At 37.5% G+C, this 27,225-nt stretch overlaps 1 protein-coding gene and 1 non-coding gene across 4 annotated transcripts in view; both read right to left on the bottom strand.

Moving 5' to 3' along the window:
- The window catches only part of LOC5575755 (BAI1-associated protein 3), a 436,766-nt gene that overhangs the window by 266,287 nt on the left and 143,254 nt on the right, over positions 1–27,225 (bottom strand). For all 3 annotated transcript variants that reach the window (XM_021839915.1, XM_021839916.1, XM_021839917.1), the window contains exon 3: positions 20,961–21,330. In XM_021839915.1, coding sequence (XP_021695607.1) covers positions 20,961–21,330 — 370 coding nt within the window. The remainder of the gene's footprint in view (positions 1–20,960; positions 21,331–27,225) is intronic.
- On the bottom strand, positions 9,726–9,797 carry Trnaa-agc. The gene has a single exon. It is a non-coding gene; the product is annotated as a tRNA-Ala (tRNA).

Raw genomic sequence — 27,225 nt, 5'->3', positions numbered from 1 at the left:
CTCGGACAGGTTGGCTACTTGTCTGCACCGATTGATAGCCAGGATCTGGGATACAAAACAGCTACCGGAGGAGCGGAAGGAGGGAGTAATATACCCAATATACAAAAAGGGTGACAAGTTAGAATGTGAGAACTATCGAGCGATCACCATTCTTAACGCAGCCTTTAAAGTATTTTCCCAAATCATCATTCACCGTCTATCGCCACTGCCAAGCAGATTTATGGGAAGTTATCAAGCCGGTTTTGTGGACGGGCGTGTCGAAAGAACGTTCCAGGTAGTTTCTGAACAGTATACCAGGCTGAAACGAGAAGCAGACCGAGTTGGATTGAAGGTAAATACGTCGAAGACGAAATATCTGCTAGCTGAAGGAACCGAGCACGATAGAGTCCGCATTGGCAAACGCGTGATGATCGACGGGGATGAGTTTGAGGTGGTGGACGAATTTGTCTACCTCGGATCATTGATAACGTCGAATAACAACTGCAGCAGAGAAATTCGAAGACGTCCCAAGTAATACAATTTGTCATAAATAAGGTCAAAATACACCTTTAATACATCGCCGCTGTTTTGGTTCGAATGTACAACACTAAATTTCATACACCTTTATAACCCAAAAAGCGCAGAAGGTTTTAAAACGTCTTTCATAGTTCAATTAGATGTTCTACAAAACCTTTTTCATACTTCTCATAGCATTTCGATTTGTTATATCTAGGTTATATCGCACATCATTATGACCAATAGCTGCAGGAAATTTAGCTAAGATTTTTTTTATCTGTTTACACTCGTAAACTCAAAATATAATGCAACCGTTGTGCATGTATGGTGTACTGTATTTTTGGTGCCGCGTAAGATTTTCAGTGAAACTGAGTGTTGTACTACGTGTTAATTGATGCGCCATTTATAAGATGCACAATTGTAACTTGTGATCCGTGATATTTATGAGATTGTGTGAAATTTTCCTCTCAAGGAACAAGCGAGAAACATGGTGGATTCAATCAAATGCGTACATGGCAGGTAAAAACCATTTGTAATAGTTATTGGTTTGAGCACCTATGATATATTGATTGGTTTGCATGTTTTGATTCAAGAGAACGTAATATTAAAACACAATCAATCTTTTTAGCTGGATCAAACACATTCTAACCTGCCGTGCTGAAAATCGTAATTTAGCTACGTGTAAATCGCTTGAAATGAAAGTACAACATTTATTGATTTTTATGACCGGTGCTGTAACATGGTATTGCTTTGGAAGGGATAGAAAACGCGGGTATTGGAAGCATTTTTGCGTTTGAATTAAATTTTAAATATGTATTAAGTACGTGTTTGAAACAACAAATATAAATTCTGTCAATATCGTCAATAAGATGTAATGCTCGTCATTTAAAAAAACACATCTTACGAATTTTCATTCGCGCACGATTTGTTTTGTATATTTTCAATCATTTGTCTCTCCACTTGCATTAATTACCATTTTGATTAATTTTTCGCTACAGATTTTTTTTTTCGCTACATCAATTACGCTGCATCCATCTTCGAAGAGAAATTGGGTTTTCAAAGAGACAAATGCTAAATATGTTTTTCAATTGACAGGAGAAAGCATAATTATAACATCTCTATCAAAACAATCTAACAGATATGTTCGAAATATGTTCTCAAAAGCAACTTTATAACTAAATTGACATCGACTGAAGTTTAGTTATTGGGAATGCTTTAATTAAGTAATATATGCACTTATCAATCATGAATACAACACAAATACGGTTTCTGTGTTTGACGAATAGATATGTTTTTCTAAAACATCACCAGAACTGTTTTAAAACAGTAGTTGTATTGAATTTCATCTTCAACACATAGATATAACATAATTTCAGATAGCTGACCGAGAAGATGTTTTCTGTGTTACTTGGGGTATCATTACGTGCTTACTACGGACTCCACAAGACCATGTGGTCTGGTAAACTTCACTTCCGTACTAAGTGTACCATGTACAAGACGCTGATATGACCGGTAGTAATCTACGGGCATGAGACGTGAACAATGCTCGAAGAGGACCTGCAAGCGCTAGGAGCTTTTGAACGACGTGTGCTTAGGACGATCTTCGGCAGAGTATGTGAGAACGGCGTATGGAGGAGAAGAATGAACCACGAGCTTGCGCAACTCCACGGTGATCTCAGTATCAAGAAAGTCGCCAAAGCTGGAAGGGTACGATGGGCGGGACACGTTGTGAGAATGCCGGACAACAATCCCGCAAAAATGGTGTTCATCTCGAAACCGGCCGGTACAAAACGAAGAGGAGCGCAACGAGTGGTTTGACCAAGTGGAGCAGGACCTTGGAAGTGTGGGGCGATCGAGAAACTGGAGGTTAGCAGCCATGGATCGAGTTAGTTGGCGTAACATTGTGACGCAGGTCATGTCTTGAAAGACGTAGCGCCATCAAAAATAAAAGTAAAGATGGTCATGAGGAACGAAACAACTAGTGACTTCGACATCCACTATTGGAGTGTAAAATACGTCGACATATGGCTCGGATGGAGTCGATAAATAATCCCAAACCGAATCCCAATTATATGTTAAATTGTTAGTGTAGTAATAAATGTAGTAGATGTTGAATAAATGTGTAATGTGTAATGGACTTGTTAAATAAATAGAGTGATTCCAAGCAACAGCACCAAAATTTGGTAAATTTTTTAATTCATTTTTTTCTATTGAGCTGAAACTTTGCACAGTTTTCCAGTTCCATCTAAATCGTCATTTTCCGATATCAAATCTTCAAGTTGAGTCACGACTTACTTTTCAAAAGGGTGTATGTGAAAATGGTTCAAAAATATTCAAAAAGCTGCACAGCAAAAACGGCTCGTTCGATTGTTAGACAACTAAAGAAACAAAGTTAGACAACTAAATAAAGATTCAAAAAAAAAAAAATACACACAGTAAAAAAAAAATTTGTTTTGCATTAAAAAACATAATTTTTGACACAAAAACTCAAATATCTCAAAACCCTATCGGAATACCAACGTAATTTTTTGAGCGAAAACGGTCCATTATATTAGCTATCTACCATAAAAATTTGGTGATGGTAAACCAATAAACAAAAAAGTTATGACATTTCAAACATGTCACAATTTTCACATTTAGTAGAAAAAAATTTTTTTTTTTCGGTGTAAATTATTACGGGAACCGCAGTTTGTTGCTGATTTTATTGTTAAGGGCCTTGCGTGAATTAAACAAGTCGTTTTCATGTATTCATTAGTATTATGTATATTATATATATAAATATTATGTATATGTATAAATATTATATGTATATGTATATATGTACAAATTAAAATGAATTAACAGATTACACGAAAAACAAATTTTTTTTACCAGGATATTTTTTTTTTAGAGTATGATCGATGAGTTTCTAAATGTTATATATAAACTTTAAAAGTTTTGGATTTGGGTATGCGTTATGAGATCATGAAAACATTTTATTAATACTTATTTATTTATTTATTGTTATTCAATTTTTTGACAATATCGAACACTTTTGCATCATTATCAGTACAGTTCGAGTATAGTTTTGCTTTAATTTTATTTTCTGACAATGGAATGAAACAGTGAAATTTTGGGTTCCTTGGATCGTTTTCGCGTTATTATATTGCTCGCTGAGCTCTGATGCCGTTAATTCGTACTCTTCAGTAGTAGTAAAACAAAATGATAATTTTGTTAAATCTTCTTCTTTTCTGCGATTCGCCCAATCAAATAGTTCTTTTGCAGTTTTAATTGGATGCTCACGTTCTTTGGCTAAACTTGCTCTTGTGGCCATGCGCTTTATGGTTCCTCCAATAGCATCACAAGGACCTTTGCCATGTGACGTAGCAAAGAAATGCCATTCTGCATCAATTCCGTACTTTGATTTATATTGACATAGGCTCGAAAAATTCTCACGGTTTTTGTACTGCGATGCTGCTCCATCAGACATGAAATATATCTTTCTGATTTCTTTATCCTTATCAACGCGTAAAAAGTTAGTCATTTTGGCAATGAACAAATTTACATATACTGAGTCGTGTCTTAAATCTTCGGAAATTACAATAAAACTAAAATGTTCAATTTGCGTACTTCCATTGAAATAAATAACGAATGGATGAATTGTAGCTTGTTGTACGTTCCAGTGATGGGACTGCACTTCATCTTGCAATACAAAGCTATAGTTTTCAGAAAAATCACAAATGACTAAAAATTCACCATCTTGTAATGTATTTTTCGTATTTTTTAAAAAGTGGGATTGCTCTGTTTTAATAAAGTCGTGAGGAATTAAACTTTCTAATTTCAAGCAAAAAAATGACACAAACTCATCTACAGGTTTTACAATAGTTTCTAGGTCACACCTATCCGTGGTCACCGATTGCTCAAATGATAACTGATCAATATAATTTTCTTCAAACTCAGCGAATAAAGTATTTTCCAATGACACTATCAAGACTTTAGATCACAACACTGGATCGCGTCTAACTTTCTAATAGATGCTATAATAGTTATGAATAATTAAATAAAATATCATGAAAACAACTTGTTAACCTCATGTGGTACCCTTAACAAAAAATTCAGCAACAAACTGCGGTCCTAAAAAAAATTAACAATGAAAAAAAAAAAAAATTTTCAATAAGTGTCAAATTTGTGAAATATTTGAAATGTCATAACTTTTTTGTTTATTGGCTTACCATCACCATTTCATTTTTATGGTAGATAGCTAATATAATGGACCGTTTTCCCTCAAAAAATTACGTTGGTATTCCGATAGGGTTTTGAGATATATGAGTTTTTGTGACAAAAATGATGTTTTTTAATGCAAAAAAAAATTTTTTTTTTACTGTGTGTATTTTTTTGGAATCTTTATTTAGTTGTCTAACTTTGTTTCTTTAGTTGTCTAACAATCGAACGAACCGTTTTTGCTGTGCAGTTTTTTGAATATTTTTGAACCATTTTCACATACACCCTTTTGAAAAGTTAGTCGTGACTCAACTTGAAGATTTGATATCGGAAAATGACGATTTAGATGGAACTGAAAAACTGTGCAAAGTTTCAGATATTTTTGAAATGGTCGATCAGAATCGACTTGCATGCCTCCGTGGAATCCCTCTATAGTGGTGCTCCTTCATTACGGCTGCTGCTCGTGAATAATGCTGAGAGTTCTGTTTGATCCTTCGACCTTGACGTTTGCTCAAACATGTCGCACGTCGGTCTAGTTAGAGAAAAAGTGGCGTGATCGGTTAGTTCTGTTAGAGTAAGTGAAAAGTGCCGCAATCGGTTAGTTCTGTTTGATCTTTTAACCTTGACGCTTGCTCCTGGGCAGTGCGTCAAGAAAGCCCGAGCAGCTGTCAGTTTTTTTCCTTTTAGGGTCGCGCGCTAATATTTTTCTGAGTGCTTTTATATAGCCGAGCAAACGAGTGAAGCTGAGAGTGGATTGTGGCTGCTCAGTCAAAGATAACGGTTCAATTGGTGAGCTCGTTTCATGCTACTATTTCTAATCTATAAAATATGTATGACTGCACATTTAATCGTTACAATGGTGGGGCGTAAATATGAATTTTCATCAAACTATGAATTATTCGTCACTGTGAGTGTCGACACAAACTCTGATTCATGAATTATTTATGTTTAACATTTTTTTTTATTTTCAGAACACCCCTTTTTACCTTTATTTTTGTAATTAAAAAAAACTTTGAATGGTTCGTCACCTCAAGTGTCGGCAAACTTGTTCATATTGAATGAATATATTATATTTACATATAAGCATGTATATATCTCACAAATCATTATTTATCATGGTCTAATCGCTTATCAAAGTGAATCCTGTGACCCAACGATCCTCCCCATTAACAAACATCCCTCCCAGTAACCTTTGTGGAGATGCAGAGGCAAACACGATCTCCAAATAGCAAGGTTACACACTAACATTCCTTCCCCCAATCCCACCTGACTGCAAGGACGTGGCCGGCGCCGTTATTGACCCTGTATAATAGACGCACTGAATTATGCACATTGAAGAAGATTATGGCCAATCCCAGCCGAACTTCTAGTTGATTCTTTGTGCATTTTCACTGACTTCGATCAATCACGGAATAGCAACCATTGATATGTGTAGTCAGTCTAAGCTAAGCGATTTCAATGTGACATCCACTGTTACTAAAGACCGAGTGTATCTCTGCATCTTCATGGTTTGCACGGGAAGGAGTTTTTGTTAGTGGGAAGGATTCAGAAGCATCACAATCTGAATTCACATTGGTAAGTAATGCGCTTCATGTAACCTCAATTTGAAAAGTTATCTATTTTCAAAGTCTCCTTCGATTCTTCTGTACTAAACGTAGGATTCGATTCTTCTGTACGAAACCTCTAGTGTGTTGCGTTTAATAAGTGCTTCAATTCATGGAACATGAACTGAAATAATCTTCTATCAGTCTTTGACAGTGAAACACGTCGACACTTCTTGTATCCAACTATTCTAAGATTTTTTTTGTTATTACAAACCAAAGTATTATTATTTTTATTATTAATTTTTTTCGAAGCTCTTCCAAACTAAACAAAAGGCAATGTGTTCCGAGAAAATGCGTTTCTTTTCACATGAATATTATACATTTGGATGAATTGCATCGATTTTGTTTTCAATTGTGCGTTTTTTGTAATGTCTCGCCCTCCAACTGGCAACTATGAGTATCAGTAATGATAATTATATACGAACTATTTTCATACTCTGACTCTGAAGATCTTTTTAAAGTGAATTAATTTAACTTAGAACCTTTTTACCGATGAAACCACCAAAGAATTGGTCTGACATGAAAAATAGAATTTCCCCCACCTTTCGGAAGAAAGCAGTTCGTTTTTATTACCACCAATAAAATGAATTGAGTCTGTCGTACGTTTTTGTCATACTCCGCCATTATTAATGTTGCTTGTCCTGGTATATATCTAGTAATCGCGTGCCGTTTTTACCATTTGGATGGACACCGCAAATGGACACCACAAATGCAAAAACTGTCTTCGTTGGGGCTACCGTCTCATTCCAACCGGTTCGAAGATAAATTGGTAGATATGGTTGTGAGTATCGTACAATGCTGCTAGCATGCGTTGTTTTTTCTGTATTGTAGGAATCCACTGTACTATTTATGGAACAGTTCCTAACCGGTTCGATTCCATTATTGTCCACAGGACGAGCTTGATGGTACTGGCACAGTGGTTATCGTAGTGCAGCTCATGGGTTAATAAATAACTTACTTCATTCGTGATTTTGGGTTCGAAGACAGAATCGGAATGTGAACAGATAAGCTGCTGGAATTTACTAACTGGAAATTGACATATAATATAAAATAAATGAAATTCTTTATCGACGATCAAATGGCGTTTCATCGCGGAAAAATATCTTAAGTGAACGAGCTCTTCTTCGCAGATGCACACGTGCGAATAATTTTAAGATTTGATTATCAATTCTCAAGGAGTATGTTCCCCTCTAGGGAAAAGCACCATTCCATTCGAGAGCAGCACAAACCTTACCCAGAGATTTCCAACGGGTTTTCTTGGTAGTACATAAAGTGTATTGTTTATCGTAGCTGAGAGCGGTAGCATCAGTGACGAGAAATGGTACAAAACGAACTATGGACACAGACTTTTTGAAGGACAGTCTTGTACACGTCATATAAGACGGTCTTACAGTTAAGTTCGAAATACGCACAACTGTCATCGGATACAAACTCTTGTTGGTATTGAATGGTATAGTATTGAAATCGATTAATTATATACTTACAGATTTCAAAGACTTATCATCAAACACAATTTGTACTAGCTGATGTAATACCAGAAAGAGGATCCAATATAAAATTTTAAATATGATTATTACTGTACTTATGAAAACATGTTTGAAATAGTAATAATAATGCTTAAGCAAAAAGTTTTCCTAAAAATTTAAATTCGTATTCCTTTGATTTCGAAACTAACAGGTTTAGTGATTCCATTTTACACCAACTCTCCCCGTTGGAGCAGACAGCCGCATGAACCGAAACCATTTTCGTTTGTTTTATTTCGATACACGAGTGCCCTGGTTTGGTTTTTGGGCGGCGGAGGGGCCCAGATAGCCGTAGCGGTAAACGCGCAGCTATTCAGCATGACCATGCTGAGGGTCGTGGGTTCGAATCCCGCTGGTCGAGGATCTTTTCGTAAAGGAAATTTTCTCGATTCCCAGGGCATCGAGTATCTTCGTACCTGCCACACGATATACATATGCAAAAATGGTCAATCGGCAAAGAAAGCTCTCAGTTAATAACTGTGGAAGTGCTCATAAGAACACTAATCTGAGATGCAGGCTTTGTCCCAGTTGGGACGTAACGCCAGAAAGAAGAAGAAGAAGTCCTTCCCATCGGCGGTTGCTTCTTGTAATGAATTTACCATCCTAAATAAATAATGCTAATGGCTGGTGGTTGTGAACAAATAGGGGAACAGGTGATCTTTCCATTTGCCACCGAACTGTTCGTCGGTCTGTTCCTACGTTTCAATGGCGGCTTATGTATCAAAAACATTGCCAGAGAAATACGTGCGAGGAATTGATGCGTGAACTTAATGGATTCCAACCAAAAATTGTACCGATCAAACAAAACATTTTCGAGTATATTTTAGGCAGTTTTTCTTGTGCAATCGGATTCGAGTTCAGTGTGCCACTCAAGTTTCGCTTGAAAGGAAAATATTTTATTTTCAAAAGGGCAATAATAGGACTTCACCAATCACCGAAGCATGTGCAGAATCGGTGTCGCATGGTTTTCATCCTTCACCTATTATAGAAAAGCTGGAAAATTCCCAACATTCATACCACGCGATTGTGCGTTCAATGTCACTGAACATAATAGGCACACGCTGTCGTTTCGGTATGGCATCTTTTCCGCCACCCCATTTTTCCAGTTCGACAATGATGTCAACCGACGTCGTCGTTAAGCCGAGACTTGTTTTTCCGATGAGAGGAAAACATCCAAAATCGATACATACTTAGCCAACCTATTTGATGAACCTCGGAAAAAGGTTCGGAGAAAAAAACATCTAATCGATTCGCCGAACAACCAAAATAGGAGAAGCCAACTGATGGTGATGTGTTTTGCTGCCTACCCGTTTGCAACATAATCACACGGTTGCTATCATGAACTACGTAGCCGGATAATAATGGCGCTGATGTTGCAACCGCATGGTAACTGTTGTCGGTGGTTTGGTAGTCTGGTTTCTACACTGTTATAATGTATGTATCCGCGGTTGGATGTTCATAGGAGAAGATGTCTCAAAACGCCCTCGGTGGTAAAACAAGTGTTAGTTATTTTTATCACATTCAAAATGTTTGATGCAGTCAGATGAAAACTAAATCCAGCATAGGCCAGGTTATTTGAAATAAATGCAATATTAGCGCCTGAGGATAGGTGCCCTTCCACCATCAACTTTGAATTTTTCCTTACATATTGTAAATTCGACTGAAAAGCAGGCACTGTTTAAGGTAGGACTTAGCATCAGGAAGAAAAATAAGTAGGTTAAATACGTTGATGTATTATGCATATTTTTGTATTGCTTTATTAGTATTGTTTCAAACATTACATTCATTTGACGCTTATATTGAGCTGTTCGGTAATCCAATCCGCATGGTTATTAAATTAATTAACTCATTACGCGTGGTAAAGATGGACAAATTATGGGTGAAATTATGAAAAAAAATCCACGTGCTCGGCTGGGATTCGAACCCAGGACTCTTGTATGCTAGACGAGCGCTTTACCAACTAAGCTACCGAGCCACTTGGTGACCCAATAACTGAGTTGGTTACAAGTTTAGATGTGAGAACGACACGTTGATTGCCTTCCCACATCTTTACTCTTCCATAATACAGTTGTTGTGGAAGCGATGTAGGTACGATAGGCAAACAGTTTCAACACTGAATAAATCGCACTCGCTCTCTCCGCGTGTGTATTGACATGAGATGGATGGATATGCGTTATGAAAGGGGTCCGCGTGGTCTGTAGGGATTTGGATTCTAAACTTGTAACCAACTCAGTTATTGGGTCACCAAGTGGCTCGGAAGCTTAGTTGCTAAAGCGCTCGTCTAGCATACAAGAGTCCTGGGTTCGAATCCCAGCCGAGCACGTGGATTTTTTTCATAATTTCACCCATAATTTGTCCATGTTTACCACGCGTAATGAGTTCATTAATTACATTCATTACTTACATCTAGGTTTTCTGTGCTAGGCTTAGAGTCAGGGTTCAATTGATTAATTGAGTGAAATGTTTTTCAATTTCATTATACATATCCTGCATATTGTGAATGCCATGGAATTGCCTTCTTCTCACATTTTTAAGACGGATCAAGAGTTCAAGATCATCGTCTATAATTACGGACTCGAATTTTGCTTCACATATTGGTATTGCAATGCCCCTTGCTTCAACAATGAAATTAGTTAAAGTTTCGAGAGCATTCTCAATATCAAGTTTTGTTGGAAACCATGCACCCCCATCATCAACTTCTATTCCTTATAAACAGGCTCTGTACTAGCTGGGACGGTACATTGAAAATGAATAAAGAAGATGAAATATTCTGAAAAATTCTGCATATAATTTACGATTAATAATTACGTTCGCATTGAAGGAGCATTATGGCCCTCCCTCCCCTACTCGCATCGGAGGGTGATTTGTCGGGAAATTCAACAGGTGATAATTATTTTGGAGACCTGCCAGAAGCAGCGACAGCGCATTCCTTGTAGCACCCGGCAGGACTATTATCGTGTGAGCTTGACGCCCCCCGTCTGGCAGATTGCTGTCCCGGATTTCCAAATGGCATGTAGGCAATGTCTGTTTGTGATGTAACCGTGGGCGAATGTATACATATCTCTGAGAAGGATTTGTGTAGTTTTCCTAGATGACAGCAGGTACAGCAATGCATGCTGTGGGAGATTGTTCGTTCACCACCTTATTCAAGGAGTAACAAAAGAGTGGGTCGGTCTTTTCTTATTTTTCTTTCAGATAGGAGAACGTTCCGACAACTCACTTGGAAAAATCGGTTAGTTTTTTAGCATCAACAAGTGCTTTAATGCTTGTGACACATTCGTAGCTGGCTATCATACTAATATGAGTGCTCACGGTAACAAAAATAAATATAGCAGGCAGATAATCCCGGCATGAGAGATAAAAAATAAAAAAAGATAAATTAATTATATTTTTCCAAAAAATATTAAAATTAGTTACAATTTGTATTTAATTATGAGCATGAGCATGAGCATGATTGACCGCCCGCAGTTGCTACTCCGTTATATCAAGAACAGCTGTACTTACACAGGGAACCAACAGACAATACTCGGGATCAGTAGTATCCTCAATGTGTAAGTACTGGTGCTCTCATTATTATAATAAACAATACCGGCGCCGGCTGCGTCCGAATGCAGGTCAATTTGGGAATGGAAGGGAAATGTTGACGTGTTACTTGCTTTACAGAAGCCGAGGAGTCCTCTGCACTTCCACAAGAAAACACTGGGAGTTTGGATATGGGAAAGAATTCGTTTTGGTAAACGATAAATATATAATTCGAAATGGATACGTGAGCATATACACGAATGACCGACACTGATAGTGCGGTTACTACGCAAACCGGACACGATACTGATTTCGTTGCTCGCTCGACAGTAGCATACAACAGGTTCAAGGTATCAAACTCTACTGACGCTTTTTTTTTTGTTTTTTCATCGGCATACTTCGTTTTTTCTTCCGCGCAGCGCAAACTGGACACAATGGATCCGGATTCCTTCGCTCGTCCACAAAGAAACATGCAACAGATTCAACGGATCCAACACTACTGACGCGTTTGTTTTTTTTACTGGCACACTTCGTTTTTTCTTCCGCGAAATCAGTTACAATTTGTATTTAATTATGTCCAGAAACTTCAAACCTCTTCAAACAGTTTTTGGAATTCTTCTTCTCAGAAAATTAGCCCGTGTAGGCATGAGTGAAAGAAAAAAAAATACGAAAACTCTCACCGCTCAGCAAATACTCAACGGATTAAAATTATTTTTGTCAGTATACTCGCACACATGTCCAGTTTATTTAAGTTATTCCGGTGGATACAGGTGGACAAAATTTCAAGTTACTGATAGTTTCCGGAATCGGCTATAATGTTGCCACTTTGCCGAAGAATTGAAAAAAAAAAACGCATTAGTGTAAACATTTAGAGGAACGATTGTAATGGATAACATTTTCACTAAAACTGGGCAACTTGTACGAAACATCTCTGTCATGCTTATGGGTATTTTTGTGAAATATTATATATGATATCTACTTTTCGAAAATTAAAACAGTATAGTGCCCATCAAATTTATAGCTGGTTATAATATTATAAACGGTCTAAAACTCTTTATTCATAATTTTGAATTTCAGATCTTGATGTTTGCAAATCTAGGGGGTGCGAACAGAAAATCAACAAGCAGCCAGGCTGCTGTCAAACTAAATTTTTCATAAAAATGATAAGAATACGCCTAGAAATGTACGATCGTGATTTAGACACGCTAAAAATTGTTATATAAATAGCACAAAAACCGCCAACTGTTAAAGAATTGTTGTGCTTGGTCCAAATTGTGTGGTTTCCTACGAGACAAGCAAACACACAACGGTTAAAACTCGTGGAAAAGATTGTGTTCAATTTGAACAACCTAAATCTTCGAGTCCGCACCCCGTAGATGCAAATTAGGCCGATACAAATTTAATTTTCACTTTTTGTCCAAACCTCCCCCCCCCCTTTCATAAGGCTGAAAAAACGAAATCAAAATATTTATTCGCGTGGAAAAAATCCAGTTGGCAAAGGAAAATTTGGTTCATGAACGTATCTGAGCCAAATTGTACATAACGGGTTTTGACAATACCGAGCTAGAATCCATCTCCACACGGGCAGAAATCATAATCCAAAAACAAGATTATGACTCATGATATCATGATTTGTAAGAGTTTTCAGCTTATGAAAATACACCATGATTTGGACTCATGATATCATGAGTTGAATTGCAGTAACGCAACACACGCGTTACGTTTTTGTTGTGGATTGCTCGGAATCATGAATCACATGCCAAAAATCATGAACCGCGCATCCGTTTATGATCGACGACAAAAAAAGAATAAAAAAAGCGATAGCGAGGTTCGAACCTAGAACCTTATGATTGAGAGTCCTGTATCATACCGCACTACCAATCATATTGAAATGTAGGAGATCGAAACGAATGAAATGAAGCAATGCACCCCGTTCAGTGTTGTTATTCTGGATATTACGCATATGATGAATCATGATTATGACTCCAGGAACCATGTTTTGTGGTCCTGGTATCATGACCTATCCAAATTGTGAATTTCATGACTTGTAAATCATGATTTGGGAATCATATTTTTTTCCGTGCAATGTCGTATAGACAAGGTCCGGTTCTTATTATGTGTTTGCTTGTATTAGCCAAGAAAAAGATGTTTTTTTTTTGTTTTTTACAAGGGGGAAATCTGCAAACAGATCCCCTGAGAAGATAACTCAGGGAATGCGGGGATGACGCACCAACGACGACCCGCTAAAACCAGCCTATGCACTGTGCATGAGCAATTCACTGGGAGAAGAAAAAGATGTAAACAAAACGATCTGCTGATGTTGACTACAAGCCTGCCAACAATTTTGTTTGCAGCTTGTCAAACATGACGCAATCTTCGGCAACTTCGTGTACTTTCGGCTCGCCGAAGTTGGCATTGAACAACTACCACTTCAAAACTGAAGTTAGGGACGATTCAAATATGACGTCCATCGGTTTTTCGAGATTTCTAGTATGAAAGCTATCAATAATCATTGATAGCTAGAGCGAGAGAGCAAAAGCCACCTCTTTTGAATGCGCGCTATGCAAACGAATTTGAAGTTTCCATATTTTACTAGCAGTGTTGAAATTAGTGTTGTTATTTCCTCAGAATCGCAAATTAACAGATTACCGCATAATGGCCTATTCTACCAAAATCGCCTGCAGCAGCAACCTCAAGAATGGTATGTTTCAAGATTTGTTGTTGAAAACACATGTATAATGTGGTTGTTATGATCCATCACTCTAAAACTCCTATCGCCAAGAGACTCGAGCGCGGGGAAAACTTTTTCTTCAATCCGTGACGTAGCCGCCGAATCTTCTTATGGAACAATTGTTCAATTAATTGAGCAGTTATTCGGACCGGAAGAAAATGGGACGAATGCGGTCAAAGCTATTTACGCTGGATGTGAAACTATTGATAGGCATGATTTGTTCATAATATTTCCTCGTGCACTATCCGAGATGTCGCCACACCGATTGGAAGCATCGGAATCATTGAAGACATTTCTGCCAAATCAAAATCGTAAAAAACCTAGAACAATCGGGTCCTAAAATTTTTGATGAGTTCTTGGTTTTATTTAATAGTACGAAAGAGCATGTTCTTTCAACCACTGCAGCAATTTTTCCTGCTCAAATAACGGCTAAAGCATATTTAAACTTTAATTTCAAAAATGGTTCCAAATATGAACCTTGACGCTTTTGATCATGTTTGACGTTCACTTTATCAACAAAATTGCCACAGGGCTATTAGTTTTAACACTGGGGTTGTTCCTAGCTGAAATTTCGGAAGGGACACGGAAAACAAAATATACCCCAAATTTGAGTTTAACCCAAGGGGTGTGACAAAATTTCAAAACTGTACTTTCAACTAATTTAAACATGTTTCTGGCATAAACTTAAGCGTTTGGTACTTAAACATAGACAGGGCTTAAGAAACCTATTGCTGTATAATGCATCATTTGTGAGGAAGATTATCCATGGAGATGAATCTCTCTTCAGCCGTGATCATATCACGTATCGAACGAAATATACACGAGCGAATTTCCGCCGACACATCAAAAAGATCAGCGGTTTCCATATCGTGCTCCGCAGCGCCTCCGCAGGTGCTCCGCGACAGTTTTGAGAATTTATACTAATGCTTTCAAACATCTCATCTCTTCGAATTAAAATACGCTTTTATATAACCAACCCATGCATAGAGTTTTCAAGAGTACACATTTAGACAACAAAAAACTGATCGCGCCGTCAATTTGATTGATTAGTAACTCGTTGGTTCCGACCAATCGATCGAATTTTCATTCACCGTTTCTGACGATTCCATCGACGATTAAGGTGAAAGAAAAAATGGCTCAAAAGTCAGAACTGAAAAAGCAGTTTTCTCCTTTTAAAACAATAAATTGATAAAAATAAAAGAGCTGCGTGTTTTTATTTTCTTCGATTTGCCATTTAAAAAGAGAAAACTGCTCTTTCAGTTTTGACTTTTGCACCATTTTAACTTGGGCCTTAATACGCGTTGGATTAGGAAATGCACCGGTTAGTACAACTCGGAAGCAGCGAAACGGCAAGACTTGTCGAAGGAGGGTCTAATACCGCGGATCACGAAAACATCCCCTAGCATTTGATTCCATCGGTTTCCATAAAACTGTATCTTCCTAAAGAGCTGTCTGAGTCGTAGTATAGAGGTGATCCGATAATAATACTGAAGGACGCAATATGTGTGGCACGTAGCGCAATATATGTGGCACGTAGCGGTTTGATCAAAAACATTTAATGAACCGTTACACAAAAGACGATTATGTTTATTGGATTTCGGTGATAAATTCTGCAGAAAGATTCATGAGTACTGCAAGCATTGCCCTGATTGAAGTGTCTCATGCGAGAAATGTCTTGGTAAAGATTTAATGAAAGCTCTCTCTTTGCTCTCCAAAAACCAATGTGCATCTAGCGCACAAGAAAAATACATTCAGAGACACACTATCGACAGTTGATAGAACTAAAGACGCCCGTATTCTTCTGAGAGTTCAATTTGAAAGCCATCATCGAGTTTCCACTGCATTGAGTGGAATTGACTTCAACGCCAGAATTTCCGAATCTCAACTACTGAATGAACATCGTGTTAAAGACTTCTTCGAAAAGCACTACAAGGCAACATCTTATACGTTCCAGGTTAAGAAATGTGCTGAAAAATCTTGTAAGTATCACAAAAAAGTACGATCGTTGAGGTTTATACTTTTGATCAGCTTATATGGCTTCCGACGCCAGCGCCTGATGTGAATATGAAGTACAGAAGTTTCGATTCGGTTTACGGCAACGAGCTTTCTGATTAACACCGTTATTTTGGAGATAGTTGATCAGTGGGGAGAAGTTGATCATTCTTGAACCCATATGTATAGTCTGTCAAGCTATAATTCGATTTCAATTATCAAAAGATCTATGGTGTCGCATTATCTGATACCTACTCTTGATTTTCCTAAATTTGGATTGCCAATTTTCTAGAAAAGCTTGATGAACTGTCGAAGGATTAATCTCGAAACAATCGACTATTGCCAAGGTCATATAAACACACTATTTCAATGAACTGTCTCATACATTTCAGATTTTTTTCTGAGCCCAATTTGCGAATTTGCATTGAGAATAAAAGTTCATTTTCAAAGGAAAAATTATTCTCTTCGTGAACAGGTTGCTTATTCCAAAGGAAATTGCCTCCCATTAGGCGTTTAACATCAACAAGTTGTATGATTTCTGAGACTTGATTCAGATTCAGTGACCCTATATATAGTGAGTAGCATACCTCTTAATTTTTGGAGTCTTATCACAGTGATTGATCAACTTCACCCCGGAATCAAAAATGTTCCTTTTCGATATCTGAAAATTGTTCTTCTTATGATTATATCACTTTGTCAAAATTGCGTTTACATAATTCGATTAAAATCCAACCAGTACTGGTTTGAATAATATTTGGATGATAATATATGTGTCTTACCATATTTTATTGACCAGAATCGCTCGAAAGTGATCAGCTCTACCCCATCGTACGGCACGTTCCAAGCAAAATAGGAACCGCGATTACTGAAAGTGTGTACCGGGTACCCCCGTTGGTTTGACCACATTTAATCTGAACACTTTTTAATTTGTACCCCGCTAATTTGCACATCGTTCAGATTAAAAATGGTTCAAACGTCATTTAGCTCCTGGAACGGAGTAAAGTGAAATGGAACGCTGTGGAACGGAATGCAGAATCAAAACAAAACAGTGAAAGAGGTAACCAGAAACTCGGTTTTAGGGTGACTAGATGTTCAAATTAAAAATGAACCCCGATGGTTTGCATGAGGTACCGTTCAAATTAGCGGGGGTATTCGGTAGTATTAATTTTTGTCACATGATATCACCATTTGAACTATTCGCTATCAGCATCTTTAGCAGAAATCGTGTGGCGGCACAACAACCAGAAAGACAAAACATTATATTTTCCAGTCTTCCCATGAACATTACCGATGTTCAACTTGAGTTCACATCTTTCTACTCGTGTTTAACAGCAAACGCATGACGGCAAAAAACTCGCGTTGCATATTGAACCCGGTACACTTAAACTTCGGTTGAACCGAGGTTTGAAACATTGGTTCAAACCATGGTTGCCATGGTACAAAACAAACCGAAAGAAAGCAGTACGAATGCACGCTGATAAAATTTAACTTGAACTTTATGATACTTCTCGTGATAAGAGTCTCGTCATAGATCACAGCTTGAGGTAGAAAATTATATGCGTGCGTACGAACTGACTGTAGCAAACTGAGCAAACAACGCGTTGGTACGGGAGAAAAAGAAAAACAAACCAAAACACACTGATGCTGCCGCGTACTCGTGACGGTGTACTGTGCGGTTGTACCGGTTTCTAAACATCGGTTTGAACTTTGGGTTTAGGTACTGGTTCGTGAGCTGCTTCGTGGTTTCGGTTTGAACACGAAGACAGGGTTCGAAGCGAGTACGAAAACACTAGTACCCAACGTGTTTGATGTTCGTTTGGGAAGACTGATATTTTCTTCCCAATCCGGATTTTCCCAGCCATTCCCATCGCTACCGCACTCGTTAAATAATCACGCACTGTTTTAAGTGAAACTATAAATGGTATTTGAAATGTCATAATACGTCAAAAGAAGCATAAATTACAGTCGTTTGAAAGTTTCAGTTACAAAATATATAAGTGTAATAAGGTTTACGTCACACATAATTCTCATTATTTTTAAGAGTGTAGTGTTTTCCATATTATGCGACTTCTTTGTACATTTTGATTTGGTGTCGATAAATATCATTGTTGTAAAATGATAGCATGTAAATCATAGCTGTTGTACAAAATACAACAGTACGACAGACCAAAGGTTAATAGGGCGATATTCAAAACTGAAAAGGCAATAGATGGCTCTTTTTCAGTGGTTGCAAAAACGAAATCCTGAAGCAAAGAAAGCACCACGGAAGATGAACTAAACACAAAAAGTTATGTATTCACTTTACACTTGATTTCTTATCACTTTTTTTTTGATCTAGGTTCCTAATTGCAAACAATTTACGTTTTTCATTATTTTCCATACTTTTTGAAAGTTCTCCGACTACCATTCTTCCATGCGCTTGCGTTGAAAGTTTGAAACATTTGAGAATCCAGCGTAGCGCGATCAGTGGGTGGAATACAAGCAACAGTGACGTCGCTTGGCGGCCAGTGAAAGAAACTGATTGTTCGAAAGGTTGTTGCCTGAACTTTTTGCCGCTGGCGCCAACTGTTAGCGTTTGAGAACGAAATAAACAGTTGTTACCCTATTCATATGTAATTTTCATTGGCCTTGTCACTGAGGTGTCGGAAGTTTTAAACCTCTCATACCCAACTCCGCCTTTACGACGGGGTGAAATTAAGAGAATTTTTTTCTCGTAACTATAAAATAAAAACGATTTTTTTTTACCTTGGACTAGAAAACAGTTGGCAAATGCTTGATTCTTATTTAATCTGTTATCTAAAACATCGAACATTCTATATATTTCCTTAAACTACCCATCAAAGAAGTATTGCTTGATGATCCTGAATGTATTCTAAAACTATTTTTCCATTAGCACCACGGAAAACAAAATATGTTGTAGAAAGACAGTCAAAAAATTGATATTTCGAAAAGTAATTTAAAACCTTGAATTTTGATTATTCTCAAAAATCGTTAATCAGTAGAGGCTCCAAGAAAAAAATATAAGAGGATAGGGACCTTCAAAAATAAAAATTAGTCAAATCAAAAACCAAAATTTATAGATTATTGAATGAAAACAAATCATTACATGTTTTTAATTATGAATCGTGGTTTACGGCTAACCAGCCGAGAGGAAGTTTAACAACTACCGAAAAGCTAAACATTACATATAATTTGCAATTGGATTAGATGGACAAATTGATGTGAAGATTTGCGAAAAAGTTACACGTCTTCTCAGTGAGAATCGAACTCACGACTCCCCGATCTCTAGTTGGGGCGCGTTACCACTACGCCATGAGAGGACTCATGAACGCAGAAGTTAACCTGAATTCGATTTCAGCTCAATAATCACGTGGTCCTTTTTCGCAAAGTGCACCTCTTTCGGAAGAATTAGCTGCCCATCCAAACACAACGCTTTCTATATATATCCAATGCCTAGCCCGAGAGCGCATTGTTTTTTAGGTACAGGAATAGCACACTACACTAGCCAGCAACTGCGCTGGCTGAGGTTTCTATTGTGTGGGCTTCCAATGGGTCGCGACGTTCTCAAACGAATCAACAAATCATTGCGGAAAACGTGTTTAGATTGGTTTTAGATAGCGAAACAAATTTAGAGCAAACATACAAATTTCGATATTAGAGGGTTAAATTTGTACCTTTGCGTCTGATCCGTCAAAACAACTTTATGTGTCTTAAACCATAAATTACCACTTTGATTTGTCTATGATCGCAAAGAAAACAAAAAAAAAATCAATATCAGTAAAGCCAGTTACAATAAAAACGTCTTAAATACTCGAAAGCTATCGGGATAAACGGAGATTTCTGCTTAAATACGTAAAAATAACAAAATAACGTCTCTATCACAACATAATATACAATAAGTTCCTCTTCCATTTTAGCAAACATGTTATTTCTATGGAAAATCTAAATAATCCCATGATTTTCCGGGACAACCATCATTTTTAGTCCCGAATATCGGTACAAATAAAATTGCCGAGACATTTACGCTCTAAACGTCTCGTCCTTCACTATCGAATGAAATTATAGTAAAAAATCCAACATTTATTATTAATTTGAGTATAGAAGTTGTGAAACATATTAAACACCAAAAGAGTAGATGAATTCTCGCGAAACATTACTAAAGGACCTATGTACAAATGAGATATTCTCTCCTCTCTCGCTCTCTTTCGATTATAACAGTGGAATACTAAAGCTTTTGGGAAGTTTTTCACAACAGATCGAAAGGCAATTTCCTTGACTAGCGTTTCATACAAAAAACGCAACAGAAGAGATTAATGTGACTCAGTTATTGATCAAAGAGGAAGTAAACAATGAGAGCCTCTCATTTGTACATAGGTCCTTTAGTAATGTTTCGCGAGAATTGTTAGTAATCCTTTCGTCGTTCCACTCGATTTGAAGAGTTTCTCTCATTCCCCAAATAGACCACCACGCTTTCTGTATTCCAACACAACAAATACGTTATCGTTTTCAAACGCAATTTAAAGGTGTCAGCTTTTCCAACAAGGGTACTGTCAGGTCAGCCCATCCCAAGCGAATACAACGGCCGCCTATCCGTAAAAATAAACACATTCATCAATTACAGTACAGGGCAACATAAAAAAACAAGTTTGTTAACTTGAATCTTGGAAGCATAGCTGAATTTAACTTTAATTGAGTTGGTGGTCTCCAATCTTGGCCTTTTGTAAAAACCGACCAGAGTTTGTTTTATTCTGTCCCGTACTGTAGATCCATGCGGTCTCACGTTTCCAACCTCAGTCATTCGATAAAATTGAGTCATTTTCAAACATAACAAATCCTATCGAGAGAAAATCTCGCTCCACTTCCCACAGAGAGTGGGTCATCTACTACACTTACCCGGACGATGATTTAATCTCGACCTCTGGCCATGAGGGTCGCCTCTTCCACACCGAGAAGCAGGGCTTGTCCGGCGATGTCGGATTCGGGGAGTTACGGCCCCGGAAGGAACCGGTGCGGCCCGGGGGTACCAACGTGTCCAAGCCTCGGGCTGACGATTGCCGACGCATTGGAGAGACACTACCCGCTGCACCGCCCGTGGCACCCGATGCTCCACCGGTAGCACTTCCGGCAGCTCCGGCCACCGTTAGGTTTGTGCTGCTTCCCGTTCCCACGCCACTGGTGACGGTTCCACTGCCCACGGTACCGGCGCTCGATGTGCCGACAATGGAGCCTCCGGGTCCGGATGGTGTCACCACCTTTGGATAACCTAGTTGAACAGAGACAAAGACAGAGAAAGAACGAGAGTGCATTAGGATGACGATGACACTTCAATTAAGAACTTGGAAAAACAAAAGCGTAACGATGATGCTTGGTACGATGGAATGAGGGGACACATAGAGGGCCCTCCAGTGTTGTTTAGCTGCAGGATAATCCCCCGGATGGGCTTGGGGGATAAAGTTTTCATGGGGTAGGAATGTTGAGAATATGAGCGTGTGTTTCAATGGTTTTGTATTGATACGATGTAGGACGGCATATGGTAGATTAGGAATGAGTCATTCGGTTTTGCTAATTGAAAGTATCTCGTATCACGGTAAATCTCTGATTTACAGATCTGCAGGAATGTTATATTTAATCGACTGTGGTTCGTAATGTATTATCCTGTCTTAAAAGATTATGATTGATTTCTTACAAATTCGTTTTATAGAGTTATGTCAGGTATGAATCCTCTGCGTATTATGGGCCCCTGCAGGAAAAAAAAACAAAATTAACAGTCGAAACAACATTGTTCCTAGGCACATCCATTGGTCTGGGGTATCAAAACACAGTTGGCCAGTATTCCAAACCTTATCAGAGAGGTGCTGTTCAGTGAGATTTACTTATCTGTATCCTACCGACAGTGGTACAAATGGTAGATAACACATGTTTCGTGAAATTGATGTTGTTTGAAAAATTACAAAACCTATTGCACTGTAATTCCAGCCAGTACTTGGTTTCTTTTGTATGGTATCCTCAGAGCTTTTGTTTCTCTTACATCAAGGAACAAACACATCGAATATTTCAAGGTTCAGCAATCGACTAAAATATAATATAGATTTAAATGTGCTCATATACTGTCGGAAATCACACGAACAGTTCTATCAATCGATTACTGATATTGAGAAGTTTACCCATTTTAAATTCATATCCGTTTTATATATCATGTATACCTCAATCATGCGAACGTTCTGCAAAATCTAATCTTAGCAAAACAAAAAAAAATCATTTTAATCTATCAAAACCAATCGAAAGCTCTCCAGAATCGCTTATGTTGTTATTATGTAGCTTATTCTATGTATCAAGATTGACTCAGATGGTTCGGTTCCGGGTCATTTGGCCGAAAGGGTCATTTACCAGAACGTCATTTGGCCGAAAAACTGCATGTCGAATGCTCATGTCTCGTCTAGGATGAGCCATATGCAGGGTTGGGAAAAATCTTGAAATTCACTCTACAGTAGCCAAACAAAGCAAATCACAGTCAGCGAAGCCAGTGAAACCCACGCCCATCGCTGCTGTAGGCAAAAAAACCTTGAAAATAGCGAAACACCCGTTGCTAAGAGCAACCCAAAATTACTGTGATAGTAGTTTACGGAACAAGTTGCAGAATGATGATTTTTACAGCACGAGTTGTAAAATGATCCTACGAGGCTTGCCGAGTAGGATAATTACGACAAGTGCTGTAAAATTCGAGTTCTGTAACGAGTTACGTAAAACATTTTTTGCAATTTTGTAGAAGACCACTTGAGGGTATCAGAAATAATAAAGGAATGCATTCACCATTATTTTACAATTTATGAAAAATTGTTGAGTTATGATTCATTACGCAACTCAATACAGTTGTGTAATGAAAAAGCGCTGCATAATGAATCATTATAGCACTGGTTTCAGTTAGGTAATGACTATTCCCACACTGCATTCTTCAGTGCAGGAAAGTAGGCCGTTTCATGACAGATTGGCGTGGTGAAATTCAGCCTATTACGATGAGAAATTGCAAAAAAAAGTTCTATTTCCCTCTGCATTTACCGCATTGAGAGCCTTCAATAACACTAATGATTTAGAAATTTCATGCACCCAACATAGGTTACTTGATGAGATTCACGCTTGTGAGCTACTGTACTGGGAATAGCCACGTGATTTTCGCGACATTTAAGCCTACTACTACCGTGATGAATCAAACTCCGGACGGTACCAATATCCGGACACTCCAACATTATTCATTAATTGAAGGTATAATTGAATGTTAAACTGTTTGTATATATTCATAATTTCAACATATAATAATGCTGATCGTTTTACTATCGTTTATAATCTAGTTACCATTGCAAAATAAATAATAGAAAATAAATACAAAAATTTTCCTCCAGTTGAACGTCATTCTTCTACAGTGAAAGTTTTTGTGCTTATCATTCGCGCAAAAAGAACTTTTGTGTAATTAGTGATAACTAGTTTATAGTATATTTTTTGGCAACTTTTTCACCGTAAAAACGAACGAAGTGATAATTTAACAATCTGGCAATACAACTGCCGCGAAATAGTTTGTGAATATGCATTAATTGGCGATAAAACCTGCTGTCCGGAAATACGTGCAAGTGACTTCAAATCCGGACATCATACTGATACCCAGTGTTCTGCCTGCGTGTGTGAATATTTGTAAAATTTCTCTGTGTGGAAGCTTGAAAAATAGTTATTCGAAGTGTTAGGAATCATCAGAATACTGATTAATGCTAAAATAAACTATGTGAATGTAGTTTCGTGGTTGCAGCTTGAACAAGCTACCCTAAATCGGATACCATCAGTTTCATGAGAGATAATTACGACATAAATTCGAATACATACGGCTCTATAAAATATTCTAGAGACCATCTATGGTTGAAACGCTTATGCCAGTTATATTCAACTAAATTGAGACATGTTTAACGGATTGATGCAAGAGTTTTAAATGGTAAAATACTGCAGTCCGGATTTTGATTCAGTAGTGTCCGGATTTAAAGCCAAAGCTTGCTTCAGATGTCCGGATTTACGGACAAGACATGCGACATTGTTTAAACGAATTTCATTATATTATAATAGTTTTTACTATGAAATTCATCTTTACTTCCAAGAACTGATGTAAGACCGTTAGTAGCACAATTTAGCTTCAACTTAATCTGAAGAAACCCTAATTAAAATAGTGTTTGAACATTTGGTCTTGCTTAAGTGTCCGGGTATTGATGCATCACAGTATTACCATTCCCAGCACTGGCCATACGTTATGAATGAAACCATGCAGACTGTAACTGTGAGTCTTCTAGGAGAATGACATCGTTGCCTAAGTTAATTTTACTACCGGCCACTTCATCCAGATAAGTGAATACCCGAGCAGAAGCGAAGTTCTGGCCATTATATTGCTATATTGTTTTGATGGACATGAGCGATAAAAGATCTGAAAATAATATCATTTTCTTTTCCTGTAACTGCATAACAAAATTAGATGTTTGCAGATCTAATGAATAGCTCGCTGATATTTTTTTAGATCTTACAAAAGCTAGATATGATATGCTAATGGTATTTCTGGAGTAAACGTTATACATCATTTTCCGATCTTTTATCTCTTATATCGATCAAGTTAATATCACATTTAGATGTCCATATCAAAATTTGCTTGGGTAGTGCCTATGATTATTCTAGCATTATCAATTGGAAGAGAAGCCTATTTTTAAAAGAAGTTTAAATCAAGCACAGTACAACTTTTTCTTTTTTAAGGAAGGACAATTAATCATTGAAATATAAATAAGTACCTCTTCAACATAAGCTGAAAAAATAATCAGTACTGAAAGTGCATAAATTGAAAGAATATCCTTTTTACGAAAGAAGGTAAAATCTCGAATGAAAATGTTATCATATTTTGCGCCAGCGTTCACGTCAAAAAGAGAACTGATGTGTACAATAAGACTCTTGATGAACGAATTATTGTCTTCAATGTCAGTGATTATGAGAAACCTGAATTAAAAAAAAACAGCTTATTGTCATAAAAGGCAAAAACTATCTTAAGAAAATGTTAACAAGTGTAATATAATTAACACAGCGTAACAGAAATGACACTTTTGCGTGTCTCAAGGATCAAATTATGTGTCTCTAGTAGTTATGGGGTTGCCGAATCTGTTGCCAATATCAGAAATGTTCCAGCACGTCACAATTTTTAGCTACAGGTCGCCAAAGTTGTATAAAACACTGGTTTTATTGATTTGTACATAAAATTTAAGGTATAATTTATCAAATTTTTCTGTGATCTAATCCACCAAGCATGCAAAATAGGACCTGGACTTTCAATTTGGACATAATTTGGTTGTAATTGCACGATTAAATTGAGATTCAACCGATTTTATCAACATGCTTACTGTCTCCATACCAAATTCATCGTTTCTCTTATATGGAACAATACAATACATTTTCAAATCATCAAAAAATAACTTTTCCGCATCGAAAGTATTATGAACTTTATTGATAGGTATTGTTGTACACATAAAGTTTAGATTCTGGGGCAAATTTGGCGAATAAATTGCCTTACAAGCCGACAAACTTGCATGCAAGTTGGCTAAAATAGTCAAATTTTGCATTTTCAACAGCTAATATCTCAAAAACTAGTCGTGCTATGACGGCAATGTATTTAGCAACCCTTTATTAAGTAAATAGCGGTATTTTGGTGCTTGAGACAAAAACGTGTTCCGCAGTGTAATGGTTGAATCAGTATAACTACAAAAATGTAAAATACACAACTGAAATATAAACGATTTTTTTTTTCAAAAGTAATGTAACTAGTAAAACTGAAAAAAAAAGCCAAGAAAAAAAAAAGAAAGAAACATTTTTGATAAAATCATTAAACATCTACACAGCTAAAAAAATGTTGTAAATTTAAGTTTATTTTCATGCACATATTTGGAGCATCAAAATAAACCTAAATTTAAACGACCAATCATGTATTTTTCAATCAAATTAAATTAAAATTTACACGATCATGTAAAGTTCAAGTATTTTTGGTTGAAAATTGAGTTAATGTTCATTTAAATTCACATGATGCTTTAACAATACACCAATTTTATTTATTTTTACAGCAGTCTACAATTTACACTTCATTGAAATTTAAACTTTTTTTTCTGTGTACTTCAGCCCAAAGGAGATAACCCAAAAACGAACCAGCCATTAGCTAAAAGCCTCGGAACCATGTACGGAATTAACAGATTCGTTCTTTATTAACCCATTAACTCCCAAGGTATCTCGCAATTGTAATTTAGCTTGTAATTTGTTGTTTATAATTGGGTTCCCATAAATTAAACCGTATTTAACAAAAAAAAAAAAAATGTCTACGGTGGGGATCCAAAAAAAAAAAAACATGAAAGTGTGTCGTCTATATCTAGCTGTTTTATAAGAATATTTTCGAGATTTCTCGTGGTATCATACTAACCCGAAAAAAACCGGAGGAGGTCCGAGTGATGTGGGATGCAGACGTCACTGTGAAAGCAGTTTCGCTCAATTCCGTTTTACTAAAAGTACCTGGTCTGCTACAGTCACTACCGATGGTACTTTGTACCATTCGGCAGAGAGAGGTGGCCATCAACGCTGACATCAAGGAGATGTTCCACCAAGTCATTGGACCGGAAGATTGACAGGTTCAGCGATTTATCCGTAATAATCCATCGCTACTGGTGGAGGTGTACGCAATGGACGCCGCCATTTTTGGATCCAAATGTTCACTGAGTTCTGCGCAGTTTGCGAAAAACCAGAACGCACAGGAATTTCCCGGGAGTTTCCGAAGGCCTCAACTGCAGTTCTGGAAAACCGCTTCGTCGACGTTAAGCTGGATAGCGTTGACACAGTCGACGAAGCGGTGGAACTTGCAACGGAAGTGAAGGCACTACACGAACGCGCTGGGCACTGGTTGTCCAACAAAACTGATGTTTTGGAACGGTTAGGCGAAAACCCTCCGTCACAGCGAAAAACTTCATGATGGGAAAGGACATCGGCGCTGGGGATGATATAGTTGCCGAAGGAGGACGTTTTTACTTTCGCAATACAGTTTCGCGAAGATCTGAAGAGATTGCTCGACGGAAATGAGTTCCCTGCGAAGAGAGAGCTGCTGGTCATGAGC

This window comes from Aedes aegypti, chromosome 2 (assembly GCF_002204515.2).
Source record: "Aedes aegypti strain LVP_AGWG chromosome 2, AaegL5.0 Primary Assembly, whole genome shotgun sequence".
NCBI classification, from domain to species: domain Eukaryota; kingdom Metazoa; phylum Arthropoda; class Insecta; order Diptera; family Culicidae; genus Aedes; species Aedes aegypti.
This window is presented reverse-complemented; position numbering and strand designations above follow the sequence as displayed.